This window comes from Sarcophilus harrisii, chromosome 2 (genome assembly GCF_902635505.1).
Source record: "Sarcophilus harrisii chromosome 2, mSarHar1.11, whole genome shotgun sequence".
Classification (NCBI taxonomy): Eukaryota; Metazoa; Chordata; class Mammalia; order Dasyuromorphia; family Dasyuridae; genus Sarcophilus; species Sarcophilus harrisii.
In genome coordinates, this window is record NC_045427.1 from 115,127,931 (window position 1) to 115,155,191 (window position 27,261).

The 27,261-nt window shown below is 36.4% G+C and overlaps 1 protein-coding gene across 3 annotated transcripts in view; it reads right to left on the bottom strand.

The window, feature by feature from the left end:
- CDS2 (CDP-diacylglycerol synthase 2) overlaps positions 1-27,261 on the bottom strand; it is a 69,203-nt gene that overhangs the window by 17,257 nt on the left and 24,685 nt on the right. The window contains exons 2-13 of one of the 3 annotated variants that reach the window (XM_031950626.1): positions 25,550-25,655; positions 20,768-20,918; positions 19,581-19,634; positions 14,522-14,633; positions 13,794-13,927; positions 13,130-13,226; positions 12,388-12,485; positions 9,594-9,733; positions 8,552-8,610; positions 7,922-8,004; positions 2,938-3,025; positions 506-574 (exon numbers count right to left, since the gene is read on the bottom strand). In XM_031950626.1, coding sequence (XP_031806486.1) covers positions 506-574; positions 2,938-3,025; positions 7,922-8,004; positions 8,552-8,610; positions 9,594-9,733; positions 12,388-12,485; positions 13,130-13,226; positions 13,794-13,927; positions 14,522-14,524 — 771 coding nt within the window. In that variant the 5' untranslated portion in view covers positions 14,525-14,633; positions 19,581-19,634; positions 20,768-20,918; positions 25,550-25,655. The remainder of the gene's footprint in view (positions 1-505; positions 575-2,937; positions 3,026-7,921; positions 8,005-8,551; positions 8,611-9,593; positions 9,734-12,387; positions 12,486-13,129; positions 13,227-13,793; positions 13,928-14,521; positions 14,634-19,580; positions 19,635-20,767; positions 20,919-25,549; positions 25,656-27,261) is intronic. The other 2 variants (XM_012539933.3, XM_012539934.3) reach the window with 2 other exon arrangements.

Genomic DNA, 27,261 nt, shown 5'->3' on the forward strand with positions numbered 1-27,261 from the left:
TTAGCGGCTGCAGCAGCTCTCTCAGGGTCTTACTGATATTCTGGCAGTGGGCTGTGGCAGCTGTCGCCTTAAAAGGCAGCGCATTCTTTAGCCATCTGCTTCCTGACAGATTCAGGCGGCTTCAAAGTTATGGTAGGGATCTACTCTACCAGAAAAGGGCTTCACAAGTCGATTTGTCTACAAAATGCAAACCTGAGAGACAAATGGTTCACATTTATATAATGTCTTAAAGTTTGCAAATCACTTTACATAACATCGTCTCATTTGATCCTCACAACAACTCTACCCAGTAAGTGCTATCATTGTCTCCATTTCAGTGATGGGCAGGTAAGCGCAAAACATCAGAGGCAAGACTGACATTGCTGACCTCTCCATTACATATCTCTGTACCTGGAGGTGAACACTTGGCACCCCTGTCACCTCACAGACACTAATATGATCAACAATCATAAAACCTACAATAATTCAACAAACATTTACACACTTGGGATTGTCAACTACCTACCAGAAGCCCAAACACCACAGTGGCGAAGAATCCTCCAATGAAACCTTCCCATGTTTTCTTTGGAGAAAGCTGCAGTTAGAGGAAGAGGGGAACAAGAAAGTAAGATTTGATTAGTATCATTATTTGTTATCCTACACATAATTCTACCATAACTTGATTTTGTCTATACCTCTAATGAATCCCTTTCTACTTTATATATTTTAAAATGTGCTCGGAACTATCCAATTTCTTTACTATCCTTTAAGGTCAAACTTTTAGAAAGAATAAAGCTTACATTTTGTTACTGCTTACTGGACCTCAAATTGTTATAATCTAGCTTCTCTCCTCCACACTAAAGAAACTTCTCCAAGGACACTAACACTCCTAATTAACAAACTCCATGGTTTTGTTTTTTGTTTCATTTCCCTTTCTCTTTGTATCACTTCTTTTCCCTCAGTTTTTGTAACAATTTTCATAGCTCCTCCACTATCTGACCATTCAGTTCTTCACTAGCTCTTTAATCTTTGATATTTTTAAATGGATATGTGTTCACTAGGGTTCTGTCCTCAGCCCTCCCCTCTTTTCTCTATACACTATCTCTCTTGACAATGGATGAAATCATCTCTATGCAAATGACTCACAAATATTTGTCTCCAGTTCTTTTGAAAACTCTTTTGAGCTCCAAATAGATATATGACTTAGATTAGAAAGGTCATATCATAAACAAATTAAAGGAACAGGGAAGGAAATGCCTTTCACAACTATGAACAGGGAAGAGTTCACGACCAAAAAGGATATCAGGAGATAAAATTATAGAATATGGGCTAGCTTCCTGGACGACCTCAGGGTCAGGATAAATTAAAGTCCTTGGTCTTTAGGGGGAGAAGTGAAAGAAGCAGGCAAATTGCCAGGAGGCTTGCCAAAGATGTCTCCTGGATCCTGGAGTCCAGAGTCACCAGCCTCTCTCCTCCTCCTCCTACTGCCAAGTGACTCTGGCCTCTCTCCCTCCACCCTCCAATCCCTGCCTAGATTATTTTAACACAAACCTTCAACAAGCACCAATGGTGAGAAGAGCTATTTATCTAAATATATGCTAATGGAGTCATTATCTCACATCGAATAAGTAGCCTTAAGTGCTTGGTTGTCTGATTCAAGCACACCTTTTTGGAGTTTCAGCCCTCTACATAATATGGACAATTTTGATTACATAAAATTAAAACTTTTTTTTACAAACACAACTAATGCAGTTTAAATAAGAAAAGAAAGTTAATTAGAGGAAAAAATCTTTTTTTCTAATTTTTCTAATAAAACTTTTCTAATAAAAGTCATATCTAGTATATGTATATATATATGTATATATAATATACATATATTATACACACACACACATATATATATATATATATATATAAATTTTTATGTTAAAAATGAGAGTTATTTCCCTTTAGATAAATGGCCAAATGTTAATCAGTTCTCAAGGGAGGAAATCTAAGCTATTAAGAATACACAAAAAAATGCTCCCAAGGCATTAATAATTAGAGAGATATGAAATAAAAACAACTTCTAGGATTCTACCTTATACCCACCAAATTGGCAAAGATAAAAAAAAGGAAACTACTGCAAGAGGGCTACAGGGGAAAAAAAATACACGCTAATGTACATTGGAAAAGCTGTGGATTGGTTCAACCATTCTATAAAACAAGTTGGAACTATGCCTCAAAAGTTATCCTTCAGTACCAATCCTAGATCTATAGCCTAATGGATCAAAGAAAAAGACAAAGATCCATATGTATAAAAATAGTTATAGAAGTACTTTTCATAGTGATTTTAAAAAATTTGCTAAAGCCATACCCATTAACTGGAGAATGGATTAAATGGAGAATGTCTATGACATGTGAATGGAAGAGAATATTATAAAGCTGTAGAAACAATTGTAAAAGGTAAGATTTCCAAGAAGCCTGAGAAAACTTGCATGACTGCAATAAATAGAACCAAAAGAACAATTTCAACAATAACAACAATTTTTTAAAATTTAAGTATTGGAAGAGATGATTTATAATGTCCCTTTCAGCTTTAAACCTAATATTGTTACCCAAAGGGAAAAAAAGGTCAAAGTAATGAGGGTTATTGAAATATTTTTTTAAGCGCATAGGAGAGAACAGAAGGAAATAAGACAAGCAAGAGAGCTTTGAAAGTTACATGTTGAATTTATTATATTTTTAACGGGAAAAAGGAAGATGTATATAATGCAGATTCAGTTTCATCCATAATTCTTTTTCTATTCTACTTTGTACTTCATATGGAAATGCTAATTTTATTTGATCTTTGCTAAATTGAGAATAAAAAAATTGATTTTCAAAAAATCAATAAAGTTTCTATCTCCAAAGGCAATTTCTTCCTACTGAAAGAACTGCCCTGTGATATATTTCAAGACAAGGAAAAAATTCTCTCACCTTGATGAGTGGGGTTCGACCAAAGAAAAAGCCAAACATATAAGCCATGATGTCATTACAGATCACACATGAAATGGGGACAATAAACCTAGGAAGAATGAAAAAAGGAAGGAAACCAGAAACACCATTAGCAAATTATTGTCAAGAAAATTTAAGAATACATAACTCTAACATTTGTTTTTAAAGAATATCTTTTTTCTTTTTATTATTAAAATTTTAAATTTTCAAAGCATATGCATAATTTTGAACATTCGCCCTTGCCAAATCTTGTTCCAAATTTTTCCCTCCCTTCCCCCATGCCCTCCCCTAGATGATAATCCAATATATGTTAAACATGTACAATTCTTCTATATATATTTCCACAATAACCATGCTGCCCAAGAAAAATCAGATCAAAAAGAAAAATAATGAGAGAAAAGAAAATGCAAGCAAACAACAATAAAAAGAGTGAAAATACTATGTTGTGATCCACACTCCCACTGTCCTCTTTCTGAGTGTAGATGGCTCTCTTCATCACAAGACCATCGGAACTGGCCTGAATCATCTCATTGTTGAAAAGAGTCATCTCCATCAGAAATGAGCATCGTGTCATCTTATTGTTGCCATATACAATTATCTCCTGGTTCTGCTCACTTCATTAGCATCAGTTCATGTAAATCTCTCTAGGCCTTTCTGAAATCATCCTGATTGTCGTTTCTTATGGAATAATATTCCATAACATTCATATACCATAACTTATTCAGCCCTTGCCCAACTGATGGGCATCCATTCAATTTCCAGTTTCTTGCCATTAGTAAAAGGGCTACCACAAACATTTTTGCACATATGGGTCCCTTTTCCTCAAAAATTATTTTTTAAAGTGGCCCTGGCCATATCAGTTCTGATGCTCTCTCCCTTGAGCTGTCTCACCCCTCATCAGCAACACAAGTGTGACCAAAATGGAATGACTAACATATCTGAGATACTTTTACACTATAAGGATCTACAAATTCATAGTTATGAATATTCCTTCCATTGATACAGAACAAAACTATTCTGTAACTTAGCAAATAGTCTATGAGGTTCGCACACTTGATTCTTTTCAATAATGAAGTAATAATTCAGATCCATTCCAACAGATTTATGATGGAGAGTCATCCACATCCAGAGAGAGGACAATGCAACTACCATTATCCCAAAGTTTTCACCTTTCTCTTATTTTTAATCTCTCCTTAGCTACTACTGGCTCCTTCCCTGCTACCTAAATAAAATGTCTCCTCTGTCCTTTGAAAATTCTCACTGATCCCACCATCCTCACTAGTTAAATTCTTCTCTTTCCTCACCTCTATAGCTAACCTAACATGACACTTCACTTCCCTCTCCTCTCATTCTGGCTTCAGACTTTAACTGAAACTGGTTTCTGGACAACTACTCAATCTAGTACTGCCAAATTTATTAAGTCTTTCTTTGGTCTTCATCCTTCTTAACCTCTTTACAATCTTTGACACTGTTTTCCATTCTCTTCTGGATATCCTTCTCATCTCTGGGTTTTTAATACTATTTCTCTCTTGTTTCTCCTCTTAACCCACAACCCCTTTCTCTTTTCTCTCCATACTAACTTATTTGGAGATCTCATCAGCTCGTATGAGCTTAATGAACATTTCTAAGCAGATAATTCCAGTCTCTACTGAGCTACAGCTATACATTTCCAGCTCCTCTTGGACATCTCAAGCTTAACATGTCCAAAGAGGAACTTACTATCTTTTCTCAAAAACCCTCTCACTTTCTGAATTTCCTTATTAGAGACAAGAGCACCATCATTCCCCCAGTCAACCAAGTCTGCAAACCTTGCCCAATTTTGTTTCTACCTTTATACTATTTCTCACATGTCCCCTTTTCTCTATTCATACAACTACAACTTTGTTTTTAGGCCTTCTAGGCCTATTGCAACAAACTTTTTAAAAAACAGTTTTTTATTGATATTTTGTTATTTTTTACATCATCATAGTTATCATTCCAAATATCTCTTCTTGGGGCAGAGCTAGATGGCACAGTAGATAGAGCACTGGCTCTGAAAGTCAGGAGGACCTGAGTTCAAATCTGTCCTCAAACACAATACTTACTAACTGTATGATCCTGGGCAAGTCATTTAACCCCAATTGCCTCAGCAAAAAAATAAATAAATCTCTTCCCCTTATTTTCCAAAGAGTCCTCCCATATGACAAACAGTATTTTTTATTAAGAAAATAAATCAGTATATTGATCAATACATTGAAAAAGTCCAAAAATATGTGAAATGTCTAACATCTATGGATTTCCCACCTCCACAAAGTGGCAGGCTGGAGGAGTCCTGTCATATCTCTTCATTTGATATTTATAATTTTGTTAAATTTAATTTTGATTTTTCTGATGTTCAATTGTACTTTCCATTATATTGTAATAGTTATTTTGTATATTGTTTTCTTGACCCTGCTTACTTCAGTACTTATATATTTCCATGTTTCTCTGAAGTTATCATATACCATTTCTTAGAACAAAGCAATATTAGTTATATATAGTTATTCTTATGTACCACAATTTGTCCCCATTGATGGGCATGTACTTTATTTATAATTCTTTTTGGGATGTTGTTCACTCATTTCAGATGTGTCCAACTCTACCTGACCTCATTTGGAATTTTCTTGGTAAAATCACTATGGTGATTTGCCATTTCCTTTTTAGCACAGAAGAGGAAACTGAGGCAAACAGAGTGAAGTGACTTGTCCAGGATCACATAAACTCCTAAGTCTCTACAGCTAGATTTGAACTCAGAAGTTGAATCTGGCTTTGTCAGATAACATGACTGCAATTCCTACTTCCTGACTTTTTTGGATTTACCTGATGCACAAGTAAAAAAAAATTTCCATCCTCTCAATTTTACTTTGTGTATTTTTTTAATGTTTTTCTTTTAAGAAACAGTCTGTAGTATTTTCTTTTCTTTTCTAATCTGTCACTTTTTCATTTAATTGGATTTAATCCATTCATATTTAAGGTTATGAATTAGGTGAGTTTTTTCCCCTTCCCTTTCTCTAATACTACTTTTATTTTTTCTCCCAAGTTAAGATATTTCTTCTTCTGCTGTAAATATAGTACTCTATTTTTTTTAGTTACTTAATCTTACTCTCTCTTAAGGTGTCATTGTCCTCACTGGTTCTCTTTCCCTCAGCCCTGATTCTCTTTTCTCATTTGTTATCCCTTTCCCATTAGGGTTTTATCTGTTACTTCCTTTTTTTCTTCTGTCTTTATTTGTTTATGTAATTCTTCCCCCTTATATTTCCTCTCAGTCAAATAGATTCCTTCTTTCTCTTCTTTCTGTCAACTAATCCTAATCATTATTTTTTTAACTACATTCTTGCTCCTTTTCCAAAAAAGGTTTTTCTTACTCATCTGTTTACTCTAGACTCTCATTCTCTTATAATTATCTCTTTTTCCTGTATTTCTCATACATTTATTTGTAAGGCATCCATTCCAAGACTCTCTCTTTTAAACAGTTACTACCACTGCCTTTAGAGTCTGGCCCATGAATTCCATCGTGTCTTACTCTCAATATATTGCCAATTATTGCAGGTGTCCGAGAGGATATTGCCCCATGGAAGAGTCTCTCCCCAATGACACATCTAATTATACAACCCACCACTGATCAATAACTTCTTCCAGTTACTTTTTTTATCCCCATTTTCCTCAAGGTCTTTTCCCTGTCTCCATGGTTTCCCACTTCCCCAGAAGCCAGATAACTTGGGAACTCCAATTCTATCCTATTTCATAAAGAAGAGTGAGTAGATATTTCAATCATCAAATCTTCTAGATCATCATAAGCACAAAGTACCTATTTCCCTTCACAGAACATCTTTTCACCCCTAGCATTATTAATCAATGAAACCCCTTTTCTCTCTTCTACTTTACAATCCTTCCTCTTTCCTCCTTACCCATACCTCTCTGTAGGATCTTCTATGACACCAAAGAAGTCACTTTTCCTTCATTGTTAGCCCTTGATTTGACTCCAATACAAAACCAACATTTCCCTGTTCCCCTTTTCCACTTTTATGTACACTTTTCCATGCTATAATAATATAGTCCCATAGGAAAAAAACTGATTCATCTGCAGACAAGGTATGGTCAGATTCTGTCCATAATGGCTCAGACCTACCTATTCACTATTACCTCCAACAAACTTCTGCCTTTAACCCTATCTCCTTATGTACATTAAGAAAAAAGTTTTTTACTGGTCTCTCCCTGACACTCTGCTGCTGTTATTGTCCTTGGCTGATGCATTTATTCCCTTTCCCTACATGACTATTGTTTGGAGTACTCAAAAAACAAATAATCTCTTCAGTTCTGGTTTTTTTTCTAAAAATGTTTCAAACACGTCTTTATTGTTGAATGCCTACCTTTTTTTTTTTTCATGAATGGTCAAACTCAGATTTGCAGCTCCTCATACATAACACTTTATCTCCTGTCCTCTGGGCCTTTACATTGGCTATCCCCCACACTTAGGATGCTCTACCTACTTTCCTCTATCTCTTAGCTTTCTTGATTTCATTCATCTCAAATCCCACTTTCCCAGATGCCCAGCTGCTAGTGCCCTTCGCTGTATCTTTCCATCTACCCTATATCTTATATGTATCTAGTTATTTACATGTCTTCCCCATGAAGCTCCCTGGAGCTTCATGAGCTCCCTGAGAAGAAGGGCTATTTGGGGAAAAGGGAAGGATTCTTTTTGCAACTGTAATGTTTAGCAGGGTGCCTTGGGTTTGACTTTGAATCTGTATTCCTGTAGGGAAATGAAATGATCTGAAACCTGATCCAAATATTCAAGAGGACATCCAACACCTGCTAATTTTTCTTCAGTTAAGGTTACATTTCACAAGACTTGTTTTTCCTTCCATTCCCAGGACCCACCTACACACACACACACACACACACACACACACACACACACACACACATCCACCTTGCTCCAACTCACCAGATCATCCCTTCAAACAAGTTGTGGATAATTAGATGAGATTGGGTCACAACAATAAGCAGAGTCACATGAGTCCAACCAAACTGTAGGAAAGAGGAAAAAAGTATCCTAGATTCCAATCCATCACTAAAGTCATTTCAGAGAACAGACTTAGGTAGAAAGCCGTGGTAAATTATAAATAGAATATCTCCCTATGTGAGATAGGTAGGTATATGTCTGTATCTTGAGCTCTTATTTACAATGTTCCCCCTTCAATACTTCCTCTCCCCTTAATCTCCCTTCAAGACACCTGAGATCAGCAATATGGCCAAATCAAGGAAAAATTCTTATAATGAAATGACTTCCCCAAATTACTTAGAGGGGCATCAAGAAATACGTCCTACATACTACACTAAGTAATAGCATCTGATTGAAGAGACTAAGCAGCTCTAAATACTCTCGATTTATAAGATGCTCTCCCATCGTGTATCTGCTCCAAAAGTCTTAGAAAAGGAAGAGTGCTTATGGATACTGAGTTGCCTTACAGATGAAATTCAGAAAAAATTAGCTAAATGTTCACCCTCAAATCTCCTTTAATCTAAAAGCACTAAAGCTGCCTCTCCCCACTTGCAACCCACCATTTCCTCTTACCATATAGAACTGGAGTCGGTAATGCTTCTTAACAAGACTCAATACAAACATGCAGAACCCTAAATGGAAAGAAAGAAAACAGACAAAGATAGAGATGAGTCATTTCCCAGACTCATGTTTTTTAATTATTTCCATCATCAGTACTTAGTGACCCTTGAGCTAAATTCCTGGCAACATCTCAAAGTTTAGTTCCAAAGGCCCAAGACAAAAAATAGCATTACCACTAATGTAAGGCTCAGTCACATGAATACTCTTTTCAGCAGCTTTCTCATTAGAAAGATGTTGTTTATGCTGCTATACAAGATTTAGCTGTTTGTACTGGTACTCTAGACTTTATCTTCTCTTCTGGACAAGCACTGAGGTAAAAGTCCATGGCCAAGCTTCATCAAATTTGTGCATACTTAGATGTATATACATTCTTTATACACAAAGAAATCAATTTATATATTCATTTATTGCATATTTATACACTCACCTTTAAAGTTGCAAGGAAACTGAATCCAACCCCTTCATTTTATGCATGAAGAGGACCAAACTTTCAAAAAATCAATATTATGTTAAATTATTCCTGTTAATAATTTTAAATTTTTAAAGCACTATTAAGGTTTATAAAGCACTTCCTTACAATGACTCTTTCAGAAAAGCAGTATAAATATAATACTATTTTAGACAGAAACTGAGATTGAGAGGTTATATCATCTGCTTGTGGTCACTTTTGAATTTTTTTTTTTTTGGTCAAGAAATTTGGAGTTAAGTGACTTGCCCAGGCTCACACAGCAAGTAAGAATTAAGTGTCTGAAGCTACAGTTGAACTCCGGTTCTCTTGACTCCAGAGCCAGTGATCTATCCACTGTAGTACCATTTAGCTATCCCCTAACTAATGAATTTCAAAAGTCAAATTGAAATCCAGATTTCCTGAATCTTGGTATCAAATTATTTCTACTATATCATGCTTCTCCTGTCTAGATTGCCTTATTTCCATTCAACAGGCTCTACAAATGACAAAAACTAAGGACTAGTGAAGTGAGTTATAATTAATTACCTGTTAGGTAAAGAGCAAAGGAAATGAAACGATGATATTTACTGAGAATCCTCAAAGGTTCCTCTCTCTGGACCAGAGTGAAGAAGTAATCAGTCACTGTTTCACCATAGAAAAAATAATTCACACACAGTAGAAAGTACCTGCAAACAAAGAAAAGTTGCTTTCCATGGAAAAAGAGGGACTTACAACATGCTCCTTACACTGAAATAATCAGACAATGATGCAGGAAGATGTTCAACAGATGTCCCATCTTTCTTTGTTCTGGTTTTCTGTATATGGAGACAGGAAAAACTGTGCCTGCCAGCTTCCTAGGGTCTTTCTCAACTTTTCAGTTGGGATTCCTTAGTATTTCTATTCACTGCAGTCTTCAACTGTTACCTCTATGCAACTGTTACTTGTATGCAAATAATATTAGCCATTATGCAAATGATTCCCAAATCTAGCTCTTCAGTCCTGTTTGACCTCCTTCTGAAATTCAGAACTACAGCTCTAATTGCTTTCAAGATATCACCAACACGTCCAACTCAACAAATCCCAAATTTTAATCTTTTTGTTCAAAAACTTCTCTTCCTAGTTGCTCATGTTTAACCTATATTAGATTACTTGTGGTCTAAAGGAAATAGAGGAAGACAGAGAGAGAGAAAAATTTGGAACACGAGGTTTTTGCAAGGAAGAATGTTATAAACTATCTTTACATTCTGAAAATAAAAACAACTTTTGTTCCTTATGATCTGTTATGATACCACTATTCTTCCAGTTGCCTATATTCAAAATCATTAATTACCTTTGACTCTCTCTTTCCCTTTCTATATCCTTCTTATCTATCACTTATTAAAAAATCCTTTCAGTTCTTCCCAAAATCTATATTTTTCCTCCTTTCTCTATTTTCAATACAACCATCAAGGTAGAGGCCTTCATTGCCATTCAATGATTCAATGCTACCATTACCACCACATTATTGCAATAAACTTCTTCAGAAATCAGCCCATCCCTATTCCAATCTTTATACCTTCATACCATTTTCCTTAAGAATATATCTAGTCTTCTTACTGCCTAAAATTCTTCGGTGGCCATTTCCTGCCAGCTTAGCAGTATTTAAACCAATTTCTGGCATTCAATTCTATTAAAAATCTGGTATCTTCTTATTTTTTCAGCCTTCTATAATACTAATTTACTTCACCTATTTTGTGATCCTTCCAAGACAGACTTACTATTTTGAACCCTGAACACCCATAGGTTCTATTACACATCTTAGGCAATCTATAACAGGAATGTTGTTCTACTTTCTTCTATACCTACTCTTGGCCCAATAAATTCCTTCCCATCTTTCAAAGCCCTACTTAAATTTCACTTCTAATCCTGATAACAATATACAATTTTGAAAATTAATTTTTCTCTTGATGCTGACATAGCACCATTTTGTACCTAATTATATTTCATGATAAATATCACTTCTATGTGATAAACATACTATAATCTATGTGACATGTGTGTGATAGTCCTCTTAGCAGACTATAAGGTCCAAGACTGCAAGGATCTTATCATAGATATTTACTGAATATTGAATAATTTGATCCTACAAATTAAATTTCCAGCTCAATCTTTTTGTGAAGCTTGCAAACTTAACCAAGAATACAAAAATCAGAATAACAATGTAAACTAGCATTCCAGACCCTCCACATTCTGGATCTAACCTACTCTGCAATCTACCTTCTTTACCACTGTTCTCCCTACAGAGTTCTTCTACCTGAACTGGTCAACTCTTTAACCAACCGCCCAAGTTTCCTTGCCACTTCTGTACTTTGATTCACTGAACTATTGTGTGTGTGTGTGTGTGTGTGTGTGTGAGCATACCTTCACATAGCTAGAAGGAATCATCAAACACTCATTTTACAAATGAGGAGACCCAGAGAGGTCAAATACCTTGTCCATGCACATCCTAGTCCGTTAGTGGCACTATCCATCTCCTTTTGGTCACTCCGTGGTTATAGGTCCCCCTTCCCCCCAAGCTTATTCATAAGACCCAGGGAATGCCCCTAATTAATGAGTCACAAAGAAGATTGTTCTCTGTAAGAAGAAATTTTGGAATTTTCACAGTGGCCTGCCAATGTCCACTATGATTTGTGCAGATTTTCTTTCTAAGTTTTATTATCTTGTATATATTTCAGTAACTTTGTGAAAAGATAAAATACTGAATCTTTAAATTCTAGCCCAATGGGAGAAGCCAACTGAGAATCTAAAAGTAAATTGATAGCAGACTGAAGATTAAAAGGAATTAGCACCTAAAAATCTCAGTCCTGGACTGGAAAAGACCTTAGTCTAGTTATAACAATGACTTCATTTTACACAAAAAGAAAAATAAGGCTGACATGAAGAAGGGAATAGAGAATAGCACTGAGGAAGAAGTGATTTGCTCCTATTCACACAAATATGGTTAAAAACTGCACTGGATTAGAGCCCAGATTTCCTGACTCCCAGTTCAACATCTGTCTTCTAAACTTTGGTGGATAAATTATGGTGGATCAGAAAATTTTAGTTTCTTAAGCAGATGCTATAAAACCCAAACATACTCCATGCTATAAATATGACCAGTTAAGTTCCTTCTGAATTAAAACTGACATTTGTAGAAGCTGCTTAATGGCTCCTTGGCTCCCATGAAGCAGAAGCACACTTTCCTACCAAGAGAAGGGCACTATACACCTTTGTAGCTGTTGGTGAAATATCTGGGAAACAACAAAACCCTCAATTTGTTATTCAGGGTTCTTACAGGCCCTTGGGAGGGCAGAGTGCTTACCAACTGAGAGTCCTGAACCAAGGTAAGTCATATGAGTGATACACATTATAGCCAATCGTAATGATCTCATGGAAACATTTAATCTGAACACACATTACCTGTAAGACACAGAAGAATTGAATCATTTCCTATGTTTTATGTTTTCAACAATTTCCTCCCCTCTACCCCAATTTATAATCTTTATAATCTGAGGGAGCAAGATTGTGTGGTGATGAAGGGGAGAGTAAAACTTTAAATCAGTTCATAAACTACTGGCTAAACAGCAAATAAGACATAACAAAGATCTGACCTGCTCAAATCTACAAATGATACTTCTATTCTCATTATCCTCATTCCCATTAACACTTCATTTGTCTCCCTCCATAAATCCTGGGCAACTGTCTCTTTTTTTAATTTAATTTAAATATGGTCTTTTTAAAAAAATTAAATTTTAAATTAAAAACAGGGTTTCCTTAATGTAGTTGCTCCTTTCACTAGAGATAACAATTCCCTAATTCAAACCTAAACCTCTTTCTAGGAGGATTGAAGCCCTTATTTAAAGAGGAAACAAGGGCCCTGGGAAGTCTAAAAGGCTCTTTATTTTATTGCTGTGCACATAGGAAGCACTTAGTATTTACTGAATGTCTGTGGCTGAGTTTTGGAAGCTTTCTCATCTCCAGATCAAATCAGTCTCACAATTAATAAGATGACAGACCATATGGAATTCAAGGTCAGACTACATTAACGTGCAAATACTACTTACGATCATCATTAAAACCATAGGTCCCAAATAGATGATGATGAAGAAAAAGGCAATCATAGCCAAAGTCAGGATACCTCTCACCCACCAGTTTTTCCATCTAGTTCAGAAGTTCAGAGAAAATACATTTAGGTACAAAAAAAGAGATCTAAACACACATAAGTAGAACCCAGAATCAAACTCTTCTTATATCACTCACTTCTGATTGGTATATCTATGATTAGGGAAAATAAGCGTTTTTTTTTTTTTTTTTTTTTTTTAGTGAGAAAATCTTTTCTCCAGGTCAAGAACTCTGGCACACCTTCAAAGAAGGTGGGAGCAAAGGACCTTCATTCAGCCAAATTAACTTTTTGTCTAAAGCCCTGAAGGAAACTAAGCAATGACCTTAGACCTTTAGACCAACCATAGTATTAATTATCCATTCCACACATTTGGACAACTGAATGCACGTAAACTTAATCATTGACCACACACTGTCCAGGATTATTCTGTAATTATTTTCTGTAGGATAATTATTACTTTTCAAAAAGATAATCATCATTTTAAAAAATACAAAAAGATAATCATCAACTTGAACAAATGGACCATTTCAGATCTATTTTTCCTACAGGAGTCAGCAAATTAGTAACTATTAAATGATTTTCCAGTACTTGATGATTTGAGTTACCTTGAGGACAAATTTGACAGTGCTCGGTTGAAAACCTCAGGAGTATCATCAGAGGTGGGTACTGGTGCAGGTTCAGCTCGGCTTTCGCTGTCTGATGCAGTCTCCCCATCTGTCTTTGTTTCCACCTCAGACTCCTAAATGCAGTGAAAATCCAGAATGTTAAAAAAAAAAAAAGACTTGACTTAAGTAAATACAACCTAGAACATGACAGAAAGCTTCCTGAACAAAGATAAGACAGATAGACAAGTAGATAGATGATAGCTAGATAGATGGATATAGTAGATAGATGATATAGATAGATGATAGACAGAGTGACAGACAAGTAGACAGAAAGATAGACAGACAGAGAGAAATAGATGGGTAGATGCCCAGTTCAGTGAGCAGCTGTGGATGTTGAACAAGCCACTTCAACCACCTTGGACCTCCCTCAGATTTCACATCAGAAAAATGAGAGGTCATCTTTCCAATACACTGAGATCTTTTCCAACTCAGTATATTTAATTACACAATTCTAAGCACAGCTGAAGAACATGAATGAAAAGGGACAAGTAATCACACTACCCTGATGGCAAATTTCCCTGTCCATCACTGGATGCTGATCTGCACCACCATACAGGGAATATGGCAGGACTAAAGGCACAGACAATTTTTATATAAAGCAAAGTGAAGGTGGGAAAGGTAGAGCAGGCCACTTTATGATCTCACCCCCCTCTTACTATCATACTTATCATAATCCAGAAGGGAGCAGAGGAAACTAAAGCCAAAAGAAAATCTACTCCTAGCAGAGCAGCCTTCTCTGTTCAGGTGGCACGACAGGCACAAAATGAAGCTGGCAGACAGCTGTGGAAAACGAGAGGAACAGAGGTACCATAAGCTTGAAATGAAGTCTGCCAGCTACCTAATTCAGAGCTGAATTCTTATCATGGCTGAGTCACCTCCTGACTTTGGAAGGAGTCCAAAGTTCTTTTTATAAAATTTTTTTTGAATATCAGATTAGCTTAGATTCCTCAATGAAATGCAGATACGACTAGTGCAAAGAAGCAAGAACAACTAATAGCAGGTATGAGGAGGCTCCTTCAATTGAAAAGAGGCATTTTAGCCACTGGCTCCAGCTCTACCATACCAAAGCTCTACCTTTTTGTGAGGAAAGCATCTTGTAAACCTTGGAATACTATAAAAACATGATCTACTATTAGTATTATCACTCAAATAAAGTGCTCTCCTATACTCTATATATAAAGGAAGCATAAGATAGTTGAAAAGGCTCTGGATTTAGAATCAAGCAACCTGGGTATGAATCTTCATTCTTCCAGGTTAGTTGTAAGAATTTCAGTAACTCCTTTAATCGCTCTGAGAATCAAGTTTCTGCATCTGAGAACTGGAGATAATAATACTTGTACTACCTACCTTACAGGGTTATTGTGAAGAAGATGTTTTGTAAAGCCAAAAGCACAACTGAAACTGGAATAATTTAATGCAAACAATTCAGAAAGTTTAATGTATTCACTCTGCACACACAAGGAGTCAAACTCTCATAGAGTTAACCTCAGAAACCCTTTATTTGAGATTGTGCTATATTCGAGACTTTCTCCACCAGCATTATCCCAAAGAGAGGAAGTTAAGAAACCAAATAATTCTTGGGTAATATGAGGAAGGTTAAAAGGAAACTGCAATGACCACCAAAACAGAAGACTTAAAATTTTTTTGCTCCACAATTTGCTGGTGGCAAACTAAAAGTTCGCAAAAGAGAAGTACATTAATATTGGATAGACCTTTGGGGTAGAAAAAAAGCAATTGAGAACAAGAGTCCTATAAATAAATAATTCAAAGGTTTTATAATATGAAAAGGATGTGGAGAAGAAACAACCTATATAGATTCTCCAAGATAAAGAAATATAAAAAAATAACTAAGATATAGAAAGAGTAGCAAGAGATATAATGTAACTAGCCAAATTACTAGCCAATAAACTAGCCAAGAAGCTAATACGAGACATTATAGAAAAGAACAAGTAATAAAACGCAGGGCAACAGAGAAATTAGAGCTAATAAGCAAGATAAATTAGAGTACCTAATACAAGGAATCAAATTTGACTTCACAGATATCACTGAGACTTGAAACATGACTAGAATATGTCTCTAGACTGACATACTTTATTCAAAAGAAACAGGATAACTTTTTTTGTTTGTTTTAAAGAGAGACATAAAAGCCAATCTGAAAAAAATCTGGTTACTAAACTTTTCATCTCACAACTCAGAAGGTATCAAAAGATAGGAAAATGACATATGTACTAAAATATTCATAGTAGTTTCTGTGGTAGCAAAACTCTACAAACAAAAAAGAGTATCCATCAATTGGGAAATGGCTAAACAAATTATGGTTAATGAATATAATGGGATACTATTGTGCCATAAGAAATGATGAAGAGGAAGGTTTCAGGGAAACCTAGTCAGACTTATATGAACTCATGCAAGTGAATGAGCAAAACAAAGAGAACAATTTATACAATAACAACATTGTAAAAACAAACAATACTGGAAGCTGTGAGAATTCTGATCAATGCACATTCCAGAGGACTAATCCATGTCTGAACCGAGGTGATGAATTCAGGGTACAAAATAGACTTTGTTGGATACCATCAATGTGAGAACCTATTTTATTTAATCATATATATATTTGTAACAAGGAGGCTTGTTTGCTTTTATTTTTCAAATGGTAGGAAGAAGATAGGGAGAAATAATCAAATTTTTAATCAATTGAAAAAATAAAATGTAATTGAAAACTGAAACAATAAGCAATTATAAACAAAAAAAAAATAAGGAAAAAATGTGAAGACTTCTTATATGAACTAATATACAGGAAGGAATCCAAAATCAAATCAACATACATAAGGACTACAACAATATAAATAAAAACAATAAAAGGCAATTAAATGATGATGAGAGGCATTTGCTCTCCATAGATATAGGATGGTGACTGGTTATAGTTGTTTTGTCAGTTTTGTTTAACTATTTTTCTTTTACTGTTACAAAGGAAGGTGAACAAAAAAATGATTGTGGTGTAGAAAACAAAAGACATCCAAAAACACTTTTTAAAAACAGTGATAAGGCAAGTACAAAAATGTTTCTGCACAAAAATGCCCTTTTTGTAGTGACAAGGAACTGGAAACTGAGTAGATACCCATCAGTTGTAGAATGGTTGAGTATAAATGTAATGGAATGTTATTATTCAGCAGGTTGATTTTAAAAAGACCTGGTGAGAATTATATGAACTGATGCTGCTAAGTGAAGCAAGTAGAACCAAGAGAACAACCAAGAGTACAGAGCAATAACAAAATTATGTACTGATCAATTGTGTTGGACTTGGCTCTTTTCAACAATGAGATCATTCAGGGAAATTCTAGTAGACTTGGGATGGAGAGAGCCATTTACATCTAAAGAGAGGACAACTATGGAGACTGGATGTGGAGTACAACACAGTTTTTTCATCTTTTTTGTTGTTGTATGCTTGCTTTTTTTTCTTTCTCATTTTTCCCCCTTTTGATCTGATTTTTCCTGGTACAGCATGATAAATGTGGAAATACATTTAGAAGGGGGACATATCCTACCAACAGGTGCTATGGTTGTCAATACTTTGCAAATAAAGAAACTTAAATTGAAAGAAATTAATACTTTAAGTGTCTTGTCCAGGGTCAAACAGCTATCAAGTGCCTAAAATACAAACCCAGGTATCCCAGCCTCTAGTCCAGCACATTTTCCTCTATCTAGTGCTGCCTCTTGATAATAATTAACTTCTGTAGAGTACTGTACATACACTATTTCATTTGAGCCTCAGAGGCAGATCCAGATATTGTTGCAGGTCGAGTGTGGGAGACAAAACAAAGTATGCCAATAAAATCAAAGGAAATAAAACTTGTAATTATGCAGCAAATCACAAGAATAATCCACATGTCCATAGTACAACAGTCTAATGGGGGAGGACATCGGAATTTGAAGTTAGAAAGAGTGGAGTTCATGGTCTACTCTGGCAGGTCACTTCGTCTACATGTTTCAGTTTCTTCATTTGTAAAACAGGGAACTGTATTATTTGATCCTAAAGATTCATTCCTTTCCAACTCATCATTCAAATGATGCTTCTATGTGAGACTACGAACAAATATGTTCATGTCTTTCAGCCTCATTTTCCTCTCCTTTAAAAGGAAGAAGGAAGCACAGCTGACCTAGACAATCTCTCAGCTCTCTTCCCAACATAAAACTATGATCCTAGCATCTTTGTTTGAAGCTGATGGAATTGAAACTCAAAAAGGTCAGGATCTGCCTGGGCTCATATAGCTAGCAATCAGGGTTTGGACCCAAGTCTTTCCTGACTCCACACTCTACCATGGGTTATATGTACACTCACACTGTTTAGCAAATGTTTCGTGCATCTATCTGGTCTCCAAAACCAGACTTCCAGTTCCCAGAATTGACCTCTATGGTTAGAATTTTACCTTACCCACGAGAATGCTTAGAACAGCAAGAACTCAATATAATACTTGATGAACTGAATGGACACAGATAACAGTAGGGATAGGGGGAATAGTGGGTCAAATTCCTTATGCTCAATTACACAGTGTAACAAGAAAACCTATTGTTTGTGCATTAAACAGGCTGCAAGTGATCCCTTTGTCACTGAAAACACTGCCTCAGCTCCAGAGATCTGCTGTTTGATGTTTGCCTTGATATGCCAGATAACCAGCAGATACACATATACCATGACCCTGGAAATAAACAGATGATTCCCTTAACCTTAAGATATTTATCAGCACCATATGCAAAAATTAATTTCACTATCAATTTTGACTCAAGAATAGAAGCTCAAGAGCTCATCACACGCAATATGGTTTGCTCTGCAAGATTTGGAACAAAAAAGTACTATGGCTCCCAACTAGACAGTCCTTGCAGTAGCAAGAGAAAGGAGAGGGGCTAGGGGGCTGGTGAAGGTGTTTTGGGAGACTGTAGGCTAGAGAGGATGGCTCCTCTGCAAACATTTGCTTAGAAATACAATTTATAAAAATGCACAACACTAAAGAAACTTTTCACTTTGCAAATTGTCTTTTTCTACCCCTGGAAATAATAAAGAGAACAACAGAGCTTCAGTTGTTCCCACAAAAGAGCGAATTAATTCCTTCTCAAGGCTTCTCACTTCTCAAGGCTGACATTTTTATAATGCAAAGGATCACAGCCAGATCTTACCATAGCCAGTAAGAGCTAGGAGTCAAGAGACCTGGATCCTAGTGCTGGCCCTGCCCCTATCTAGTTAACTGACCTTAGTTTTTACTTCTTTGCATCTATAAAACTTGCAGACACAATTTAATGTCACAGGACCTCTATTTCTGCATTACCTTAAGTGGGAATGATAATATTTTCCCTTACCTATCATCAGGGAATAGTTAGACAAGAAGGGACAGTGCCTTAAAAGAAAAAAGAAAACAAGCACACACATACACACACACATACACACACACACACACACACACACACACACACACACACACACAAAAAAAAACACCTAAGATCTGGGAAGGATTTTAAGGCTCAGCTAGTCTAACTCATACTTGAACCAGGATCCCCCTCTACAACAACCTCCCAAAAAGCAGACATCCAGTCTTTCTTTTTGAAAATCTCAAGTGGTGGGGTATCTTCCACCACCAAAGAAGGCCATTCCACTTTTGAAGAGCTCTAATTGTTGGGAAGTTTGGGAGTTGTTTTTTCTAACATTGAGCTGACAACAACTTCTCTTTAACTTACTAGCTGTGTGACCCTGGGCAAATCGAACAATGTCTCTGATCTGATGTCTTCACCCTATAAAATGAAGAAAACCATAATAATTAGAATAGCTAGTGAGTCTATGATCTAATTACTTTCACATCCATTACTGCATTGAGCTTCAAAACCCTAGGAAGAAGTAAAGATATTAAACCCACTTTACAGACTAAGGCAACTAGCTTAGAGAACTTAGTTGCTTGTCCATTATCACACAAGTAATAAGTGGTAAAACTAGAACTTTCCCCCTCTTGCTCCTACTTCTCTTCTCTCTAGCCAAGAACAAGTTTAATTCCTCTTCCATATGACAGTCATTCTAATTCTTGAAAAAAGCTATGCTATTCCCCTTAACTTCTCTCCAGGCAAAATATTCCTAATGCCTTCAACTGTTCCTTACAGGATACAGCTTCCAGCCTCCCCATCTGCAGCCCTCTTTGGACGAAGCGCCAACTTGCTGGGGTCCTTCTGAAAGGGATAAGAGGGGTTAGCTACACTAACAAGGCTCAATGAGAAAAAAGATTCAGCATCAAAAGGCATAGATAGGATCCTGGTCTCAGAAACTATCTGATCCACTGCACTCTGACCTTTCAGGCAACATCTAGAATACTATATTCAATTCTGAGAATCTAGAGAGATAATTGGGTAAGGGTTCAAATTTATGTCATATCAGAGCTGTTTAAATAAACTAGGGATATTCAGCCTAAAAAAAAAAAAAAAGAAAGAAAGAAAGAAAAAGACTGTAGATGGGAGGGAAAGGAACATGACAGGTGTCTCCATGTATTTAAAGGGTTATCATTTGGAAAAAAGTATAGTATTAGATTTAGTCTGGGTAGCCCAAGAGGGCATACCAAATTAGCAACAGAAAGTTACCCCCCCCCCAAAAAAAAAGAGATGAGGCACATTTAGGCTTGCTGTAAGCAATAAACTTCCTAAAGATTAGAGCTGTTTAAATATAAAACAGGCTGCTTCTCTAATATGGTCCCTCTCACTGAAGATCTTTTCTAGCCAGTTGTCAGTTGAAGGGCCTGGTATACTGGAGAGGGAATTCCTATCTGGATGTTTTTGGACTACATGGTTTCTGACAGCCTTTTCAAGTCTGGCATTTTGTGAGGTTCAGTGGGGAAAAAACCAAAAGCACTAGCTGTAAAGTCAGGTCTGGGTTCAAATCCCACCTCTGATGTTGGGAAACAAGTCACTTCACTTCCCTGGGCCTCAGTGGAGATGGATGGACTAGAATAGCCTCGCAGGTCTTTTCTAGCTTTAGATGCATCATCCTATGGTCCTGTAATGCCCAGATTTCCAATACTCCCGATGTAGTCCTGACTAGGAAAGAAGGCAGTTCAAATCAATTGTCATTCATTAATTTCCCTCCACATCCCCAACCCATACTAAACCCTATGCAGAATATGAAAGGGTTATGGCAGCCTAGTTCCTCTACTCAACAGCCTTACTAAACAGACTCAGAGAAAGACAACCAAAATACAGTCACAGGCCATAACACCAGTGACCTGTGTTGGCACCAGCAGAAAAAAAAGTGAGTTCAAAGAACAGTTACATGGAATGTTTCAAAAGCCTTAGTGTAGTTTTAAGTACTAAACTTCAGACTTTGGGGACATCATGCATACGAACCACAGATAAGGGCAGGGGCAGATTTTGTGGCTCTAGAAAGTCAACTAAGGAATCTAAGCTATTAGACTGCAAATTTCTTTTTTGTGTGTGTGTATGTGTGTGTACATTTTTTTTTTTATTTAATAGCCATTTATTTACAGGTTATATGTATGAGTAACTTTACAGCATTAACAATTGCCAAACCTCTTGTTCCAATTTTTCACCTCTTACCCCCCCCACCCCCTCCCCCAGATGGCAGGATGACCAGTAGATGTTAAATATATTAAAATATAAATTAGATACACAATAAGTATACATGACCAAAACGTTATTTTGCTGTACAAAAAGAATCAGACTCTGAAATATTGTACAATTAGCTTGTGAAGGAAATCAAAAATGCAGGTGGGCATAAATATAGGGATTGGGAATTCAATGTAATGGTTTTTAGTCATCTCCCAGAGTTCTTTCTCTGGGCGTAGCTGGTTCAGTTCATTACTGCTCCATTGGAAATGATTTGGTTGTTCTCATTGCTGAGGATGGCCAGGTCCATCAGAACTGGTCATCATATAGTATTGTTGTTGAAGTATATAATGATCTCCTGGTCCTGCTCATTTCACTCAGCGTCAGTTCGTGTCAGTCTCTCCAGGCCTTTCTGAATTCACCCTGTTGGTCATTTCTTACAGAACAATAATATTCCATAATATTCATATACCACAATTTGTGCAGCCATTCTCCAACTGATGGGCATCCACTCAGACTGCAAATTTCTTAACAGCAACAATGACTTCTTCAAGACTTCACATCAGTGCTAGTACAGAGAAGATTTAAATGTTTGCTAAACTGAAGTGACTTGATGTGGTAAGCAATGATTTCACTTTACATTTGCAGAGCATTTTACAATTCACAATAATGCTTTCAGATATATTCTCTCATAGCAAGTACAGTCCTAGTGTACAAGAGAAAACACTGGGCTGATTAGTTATGTCACCATAAGCAAGTCACCCCCTCTCTCTCAGCCTCAGTTTCCTCATCTGTAAAATGACCAGAACAGCACCTGCCTCCAAGGATCAAATGAGATGATTTATGGAAAGTACTCTGCAAGCCTTCAAGCTTAAATGTCAGTCATTATAACAACTATTTTTATCCTCATTTTACAGAAGCGGAAACACTGCAAAGTGAAGTGATTTCTCACAAAACTAAGTGGGCAGCCAAGTTAAGACTCGTAGGATTCCACTACATATATATATATTTTCCCCACTATATTAGAGCTACTGTGAGTTCTTAAGATAAGAAATAAAATAGCCAATTCTGTGTTTTAGGAAGACTAAACTGACTTCATGTGCTGCAGAAGCAAGACCACTGAGGAGGCAAATCTAAGGGCACAGATAAAGGGAGTTGGAATGGGAAAGCACTGAATCAAGAGGATGAAGTACTACAAAGTTCTAACACTAGAGTTTGATAATGGTGGTAAACAGTAAATATGAGAGGGGAAGTTTGGGAGAGGAGAAAGCTATTTGGAAGATTTGGGCCTTTTAGAATACATTGAGTTTGCAATATAGTGGTCATCATAAATGACAATAAAGACGATGGGAAATGGGAGACTGGGGGAGAAATCACAGAGATACCAGAAAGAATATGCAATCTGCAGTAAGAGGACCTGAGCTCAAATTCTGTCACTGCCACTCACTAGGTTAAGTGACTTTAGAGGCAAGTCATTTCCCTTCTTTGGGTCTCAGTTTCCTAATATGTGCTCACACCATATGTCAGGCTCCAAATGAATAAATACTTTGGATATAAAAAGTCACATCATTGGGAGCAAAACAAAAAAAAAAAATCTTTCCCAACTATGGATAAAGCAAGAATTCATGACCAAACAATGAAAATGATGTTTTTGAATATATAAAATTCTAAAAGTTTTTTCACAAACAAAATCAATGTAGTTAAATTAAAAGGGGCAACAGTTAAATGATAAAATATTTGCAGAAAATTTATCTGATAAAAGTCTCATATCTTCTATTTAAGGAGCAGTTTTAAATTTATGAGATCGAGTCATTCCCCAATATGGTCAAAAAATATAATGGACAGATAATTCTCAGAGGAAGAATTTTAAGTTATTAATTAACCACACAAAAACAACTTTAATGTTCCACTTCACAACATACCCATCAGGTAATTTTTTTTAAATGACAATAATTGGCTAGGATTAGGAGAAAGTACACTTTTGTTAGCAGTTCAATGCACAAAAAGCAATTTGGAACTATGCCACCCTAAAAATCATTAAACTATCTTTAATCCAATGATACTAGTACTAAGCACATATTACAAAAAAAAAAAATCAAAGAAAAAAGGAAAAAACCTGTATGTACAAAAATATTTATAGCAGCTCAATTTATTGTAGCAAAGAATTAGAAAGCTAAGGGAACATCCATGAGTTGGGAAAGTAGTGAACAAATTATGGTATTATGAATGTGAAGAAATAGTATTATATATAATATGTAATATTATATAAAGAATGAGATAAAGAGTCAGAGAAAGTTGAGAAGACTTGTATGAACAAATGTAAAGTGAGCAGAACCAGAATAACTTACAATAGCAACTTTTTTTCTGAAAAAAATGAAAGGGTTTGGAATTGTTTCTGGGCTCCCTTCCAATTCTGAATCTATGATTCTATGCATTTTTGCATTGAGACCAGAGTTGTAATCATGAAAACGGATGGGTGTCAAAAGAGTGAGAAAAAAGAGCATCAGACTGTCAGCAAGGGAAATGAAAAAGCTCAAGCAGAAGTATTATTGTCTCTTGATTAGAACAAGATTAGTAACAAAACTGGGAAGGCCCTATAATTTCTGCCTGTCAAAATATTTTGGAGATACTCTGCTACCCAGAACTAAATCCCAGCAAGAAGTCTGTGTCCTAAGCTTTGGATAACAATAATCCTTTGCACTCTGGGTAATAGTACCATCTGGCCAAGTGTGTTGCTTGGATCAGTATCAGGTGTTCAATGAGGGATTTAGCTCCCCCTATTTCTAAGGCCATCCATCACATGTTCACAATCCCTGCTCCTTGTCAGGGATGGGCTTCCAAAGTCATTCCAGACATTTTCCTTACTTTGACTCCACTGTCCTAACTCTGCTGTCGCTAGCCTATACTATTTTGGCTCTGGCCACACACAGGTTTTTAAAGGTTGAGTCTGGATGACTACATATTGAATCATTATTCTCAAAAGTATGACTCGGGCCACATAATTTATAGACAGCAGGGTGAGCAGACTCTTGTATGTGGTGAAATATATATTCTTATTTTATATGAAAAAAGTCAAATTGCTCTTCTGGGGGTCTCAGAAAATACTCTTTTTAAACCTATATAGTTAGCCACTGTCAGTAAAAATGATTTAACCATTCAGAATAGATGCCAAAATCTCAAAAAGTTTTGGGAGACAAAAAAAAAAAAGCAAACAAACATTGTCCTTGTCTTTCTGGCATGAGATGGGTTCATTACAGCAAAACTTATAATTCTGTAGCACAGAGGTTATATCAAAATACTGCTGAGTGTGGTAAGCTCCTTCATCTATTCCTTTTCCTTGAAATAATAATAAAAGCAGTTAACAAAATACATGTACAAAATGACATTTGATTCTCATAAACCTATTAATATTAGGATTCCCTATTATTGTTCTGTAAAAAATGACCAGCAGTGTTAATGCTGTAAAGTTACCCATACATATAACCTGTAAATAAAAGGTAATTAAATTTAAAAAAAAAAAAAAAAGAAAGAAATGACCAGCAGGATGAATACAGAGAGGCTTGGAGAGACTTACATGAACTGATGCTAAGTGAAATGAGCAGAAGCAGGAGATCATTATATACTTTAATAACGATACTGTATGAGGATGTATTCTGATGGAATTGGATTTCTTCGACAAAGAGAAGATCTAACTCAGTTTCAATTGATCAATGATGGACAGAAGCAGCTACACCGAAAGAAAGAACACTAGGAAATGAATGTAAACTGCTTGCATTTTTGTTTTTCTTCCTGAGTTATTTTTTTACCTTCTAAATCCAACTCTTCCTGTACAACAAGAGAACTGTTCGGTTCTGCATACATATATTGGATCTAGGATATACTGCGGCATATTTAACATGTATAGGACTGCTTGCCATCTGGGGGAGGGGGGGAAGGAGAGAGGGGAAAAATCGGAACAGAAGTGAGTGCAAGGGATAATGTTGTAAAAAATTACCCAGGCATGGGTTCTGTCAATAAAAAGTTACAATTATTAAAAAAAAAAATTAGGATTCCCACTGTATAGATGAAGAAATTGAGGCCCAGAAAGGGTAATTATCAAAACTCACACTCGAACCCAGGCTTTCTGGCACCAACTCCAATGTTCTTTTCCACTAGGGCATTCTGCCTCAAAATGAGTGGCTTCCTTGCTTCCCCGCCAGAAACTAATAGAAGCTGCACAAAGAGAAAGATGAACTAGCACAGTTATTTTTAACTTCCCATCCTGTTGTCAAAGAAACTCACTCACATGCTGTTTACCAAAGAGGATGAAAGGCCAGGGAGTAACAATGCAAGATTAAAGGTCATACCACACTTCTGGAGAACTGCCAGATGATTCAGTATTTACTCAGGATTCTCTCCTTGTGCCTTTGAATATTCTAGCTGCCTTTTTCTAAACTTCAAAAATTCATACTGCTCAGTGTAAACCTTGGCTACTAAGCCTCCAACATTTTCCTGCCACAACTGTAACCAAGTGTCTCTTTCCTTTCTTCCTCCTTCCTCCAAGTTAGGAAGGGTTTGAGAGCAACAGAATGATTTCTGTAGAAATAATGTAGAATATGTAATCATATTCTACATTAAACAAAAGTACAGTCTCCAGAATGAGAATGCTGTTCTCTGCTTTTATAACCTTATATCTGGTACTCTGTCCATGACTGAGCAACTCATTTTTACAAAGGGTACTAATAATCTGGAGCACAACCTGTCAGGTATGACAGGGATAGTGAGGGGACTTGAAACGATGCAAAAGAAGAATCAGTTAAAAGAAATAGGGATGCTTACCTTTGAGAATATTAAGGGAGGTAAGAAAAGAATTATAACTATTTCTAAATATCTGAAGGGTGATCATGAGAAAAAAGCAATATGTCTATTTTGCTTGGTCCCAAGGGACAGAACTAGAAGCAACTGGGAAGTTACAGAAAGGCAAACTGCTGCTCCATACAAAGGAAAACTACTAAAGAATAAGAACTATTCAAATGGAATGGATTGTCTCAGGAGGTAAGCAGAAATACAAAGATTTCTTTCTAAGAACTAATTAACTGGATTTTAACTCAAGGCTAGATGCTAGATGGATGGGTCTATATGCTCTCTCAGATCCCTATTAACATAGATTCTATAGATCTAACCATCATGGGACCTATCCTGCCCTCACTGTATATAGATGAAGAAAATGAAGACCAAAGCTAGTAAGAAATCTGTCTGAGATCACATCACTAAATACAGCAAAGACTAAAATATAACTCTTCCTCTCCCAGTCCAGTATTTCTTCACTCCATCATGCTGTCATCAACAGGAACAGTAGTTACACAAGGAGAGATCACAGAATAAAAGTCTGATTCGAAGCAAAACATGAAAACAGGTCTTAGTACTTTGTGTTTGAATACACTGTTCAATAGATAAAAACAGAACTATCTTTGAAGAAGGAACCCCGAAACTCTAAAACTGCTTGAAGGAAAAAAATCTCCTTCAATCCTGACTCAGTGAGGGACCCCCACTCCCCCCCACCCCCCAACCCCCCCCGGCCCAAGGGAAACAAACAGCTTCATTCTGTTACTAGATGGGTTTGGTTCAGTCCTGAGCTAAAAGAATTCTAACCCTATTCAATTAAAGATCTTCTATTCAATTCAACTCCACCGATAGGCTTCATTGGGTGGGGGGAGCAGGCCTTGCTTGTAGCCAAAGACCTCCTTATAAAAATGGCAATTAAAAACTCATTTCTTTGCAGAGGTTCTAAACATGCCATGCTATGCTATGCCATGCTATGCCAAGGAGGCCTCTGCCC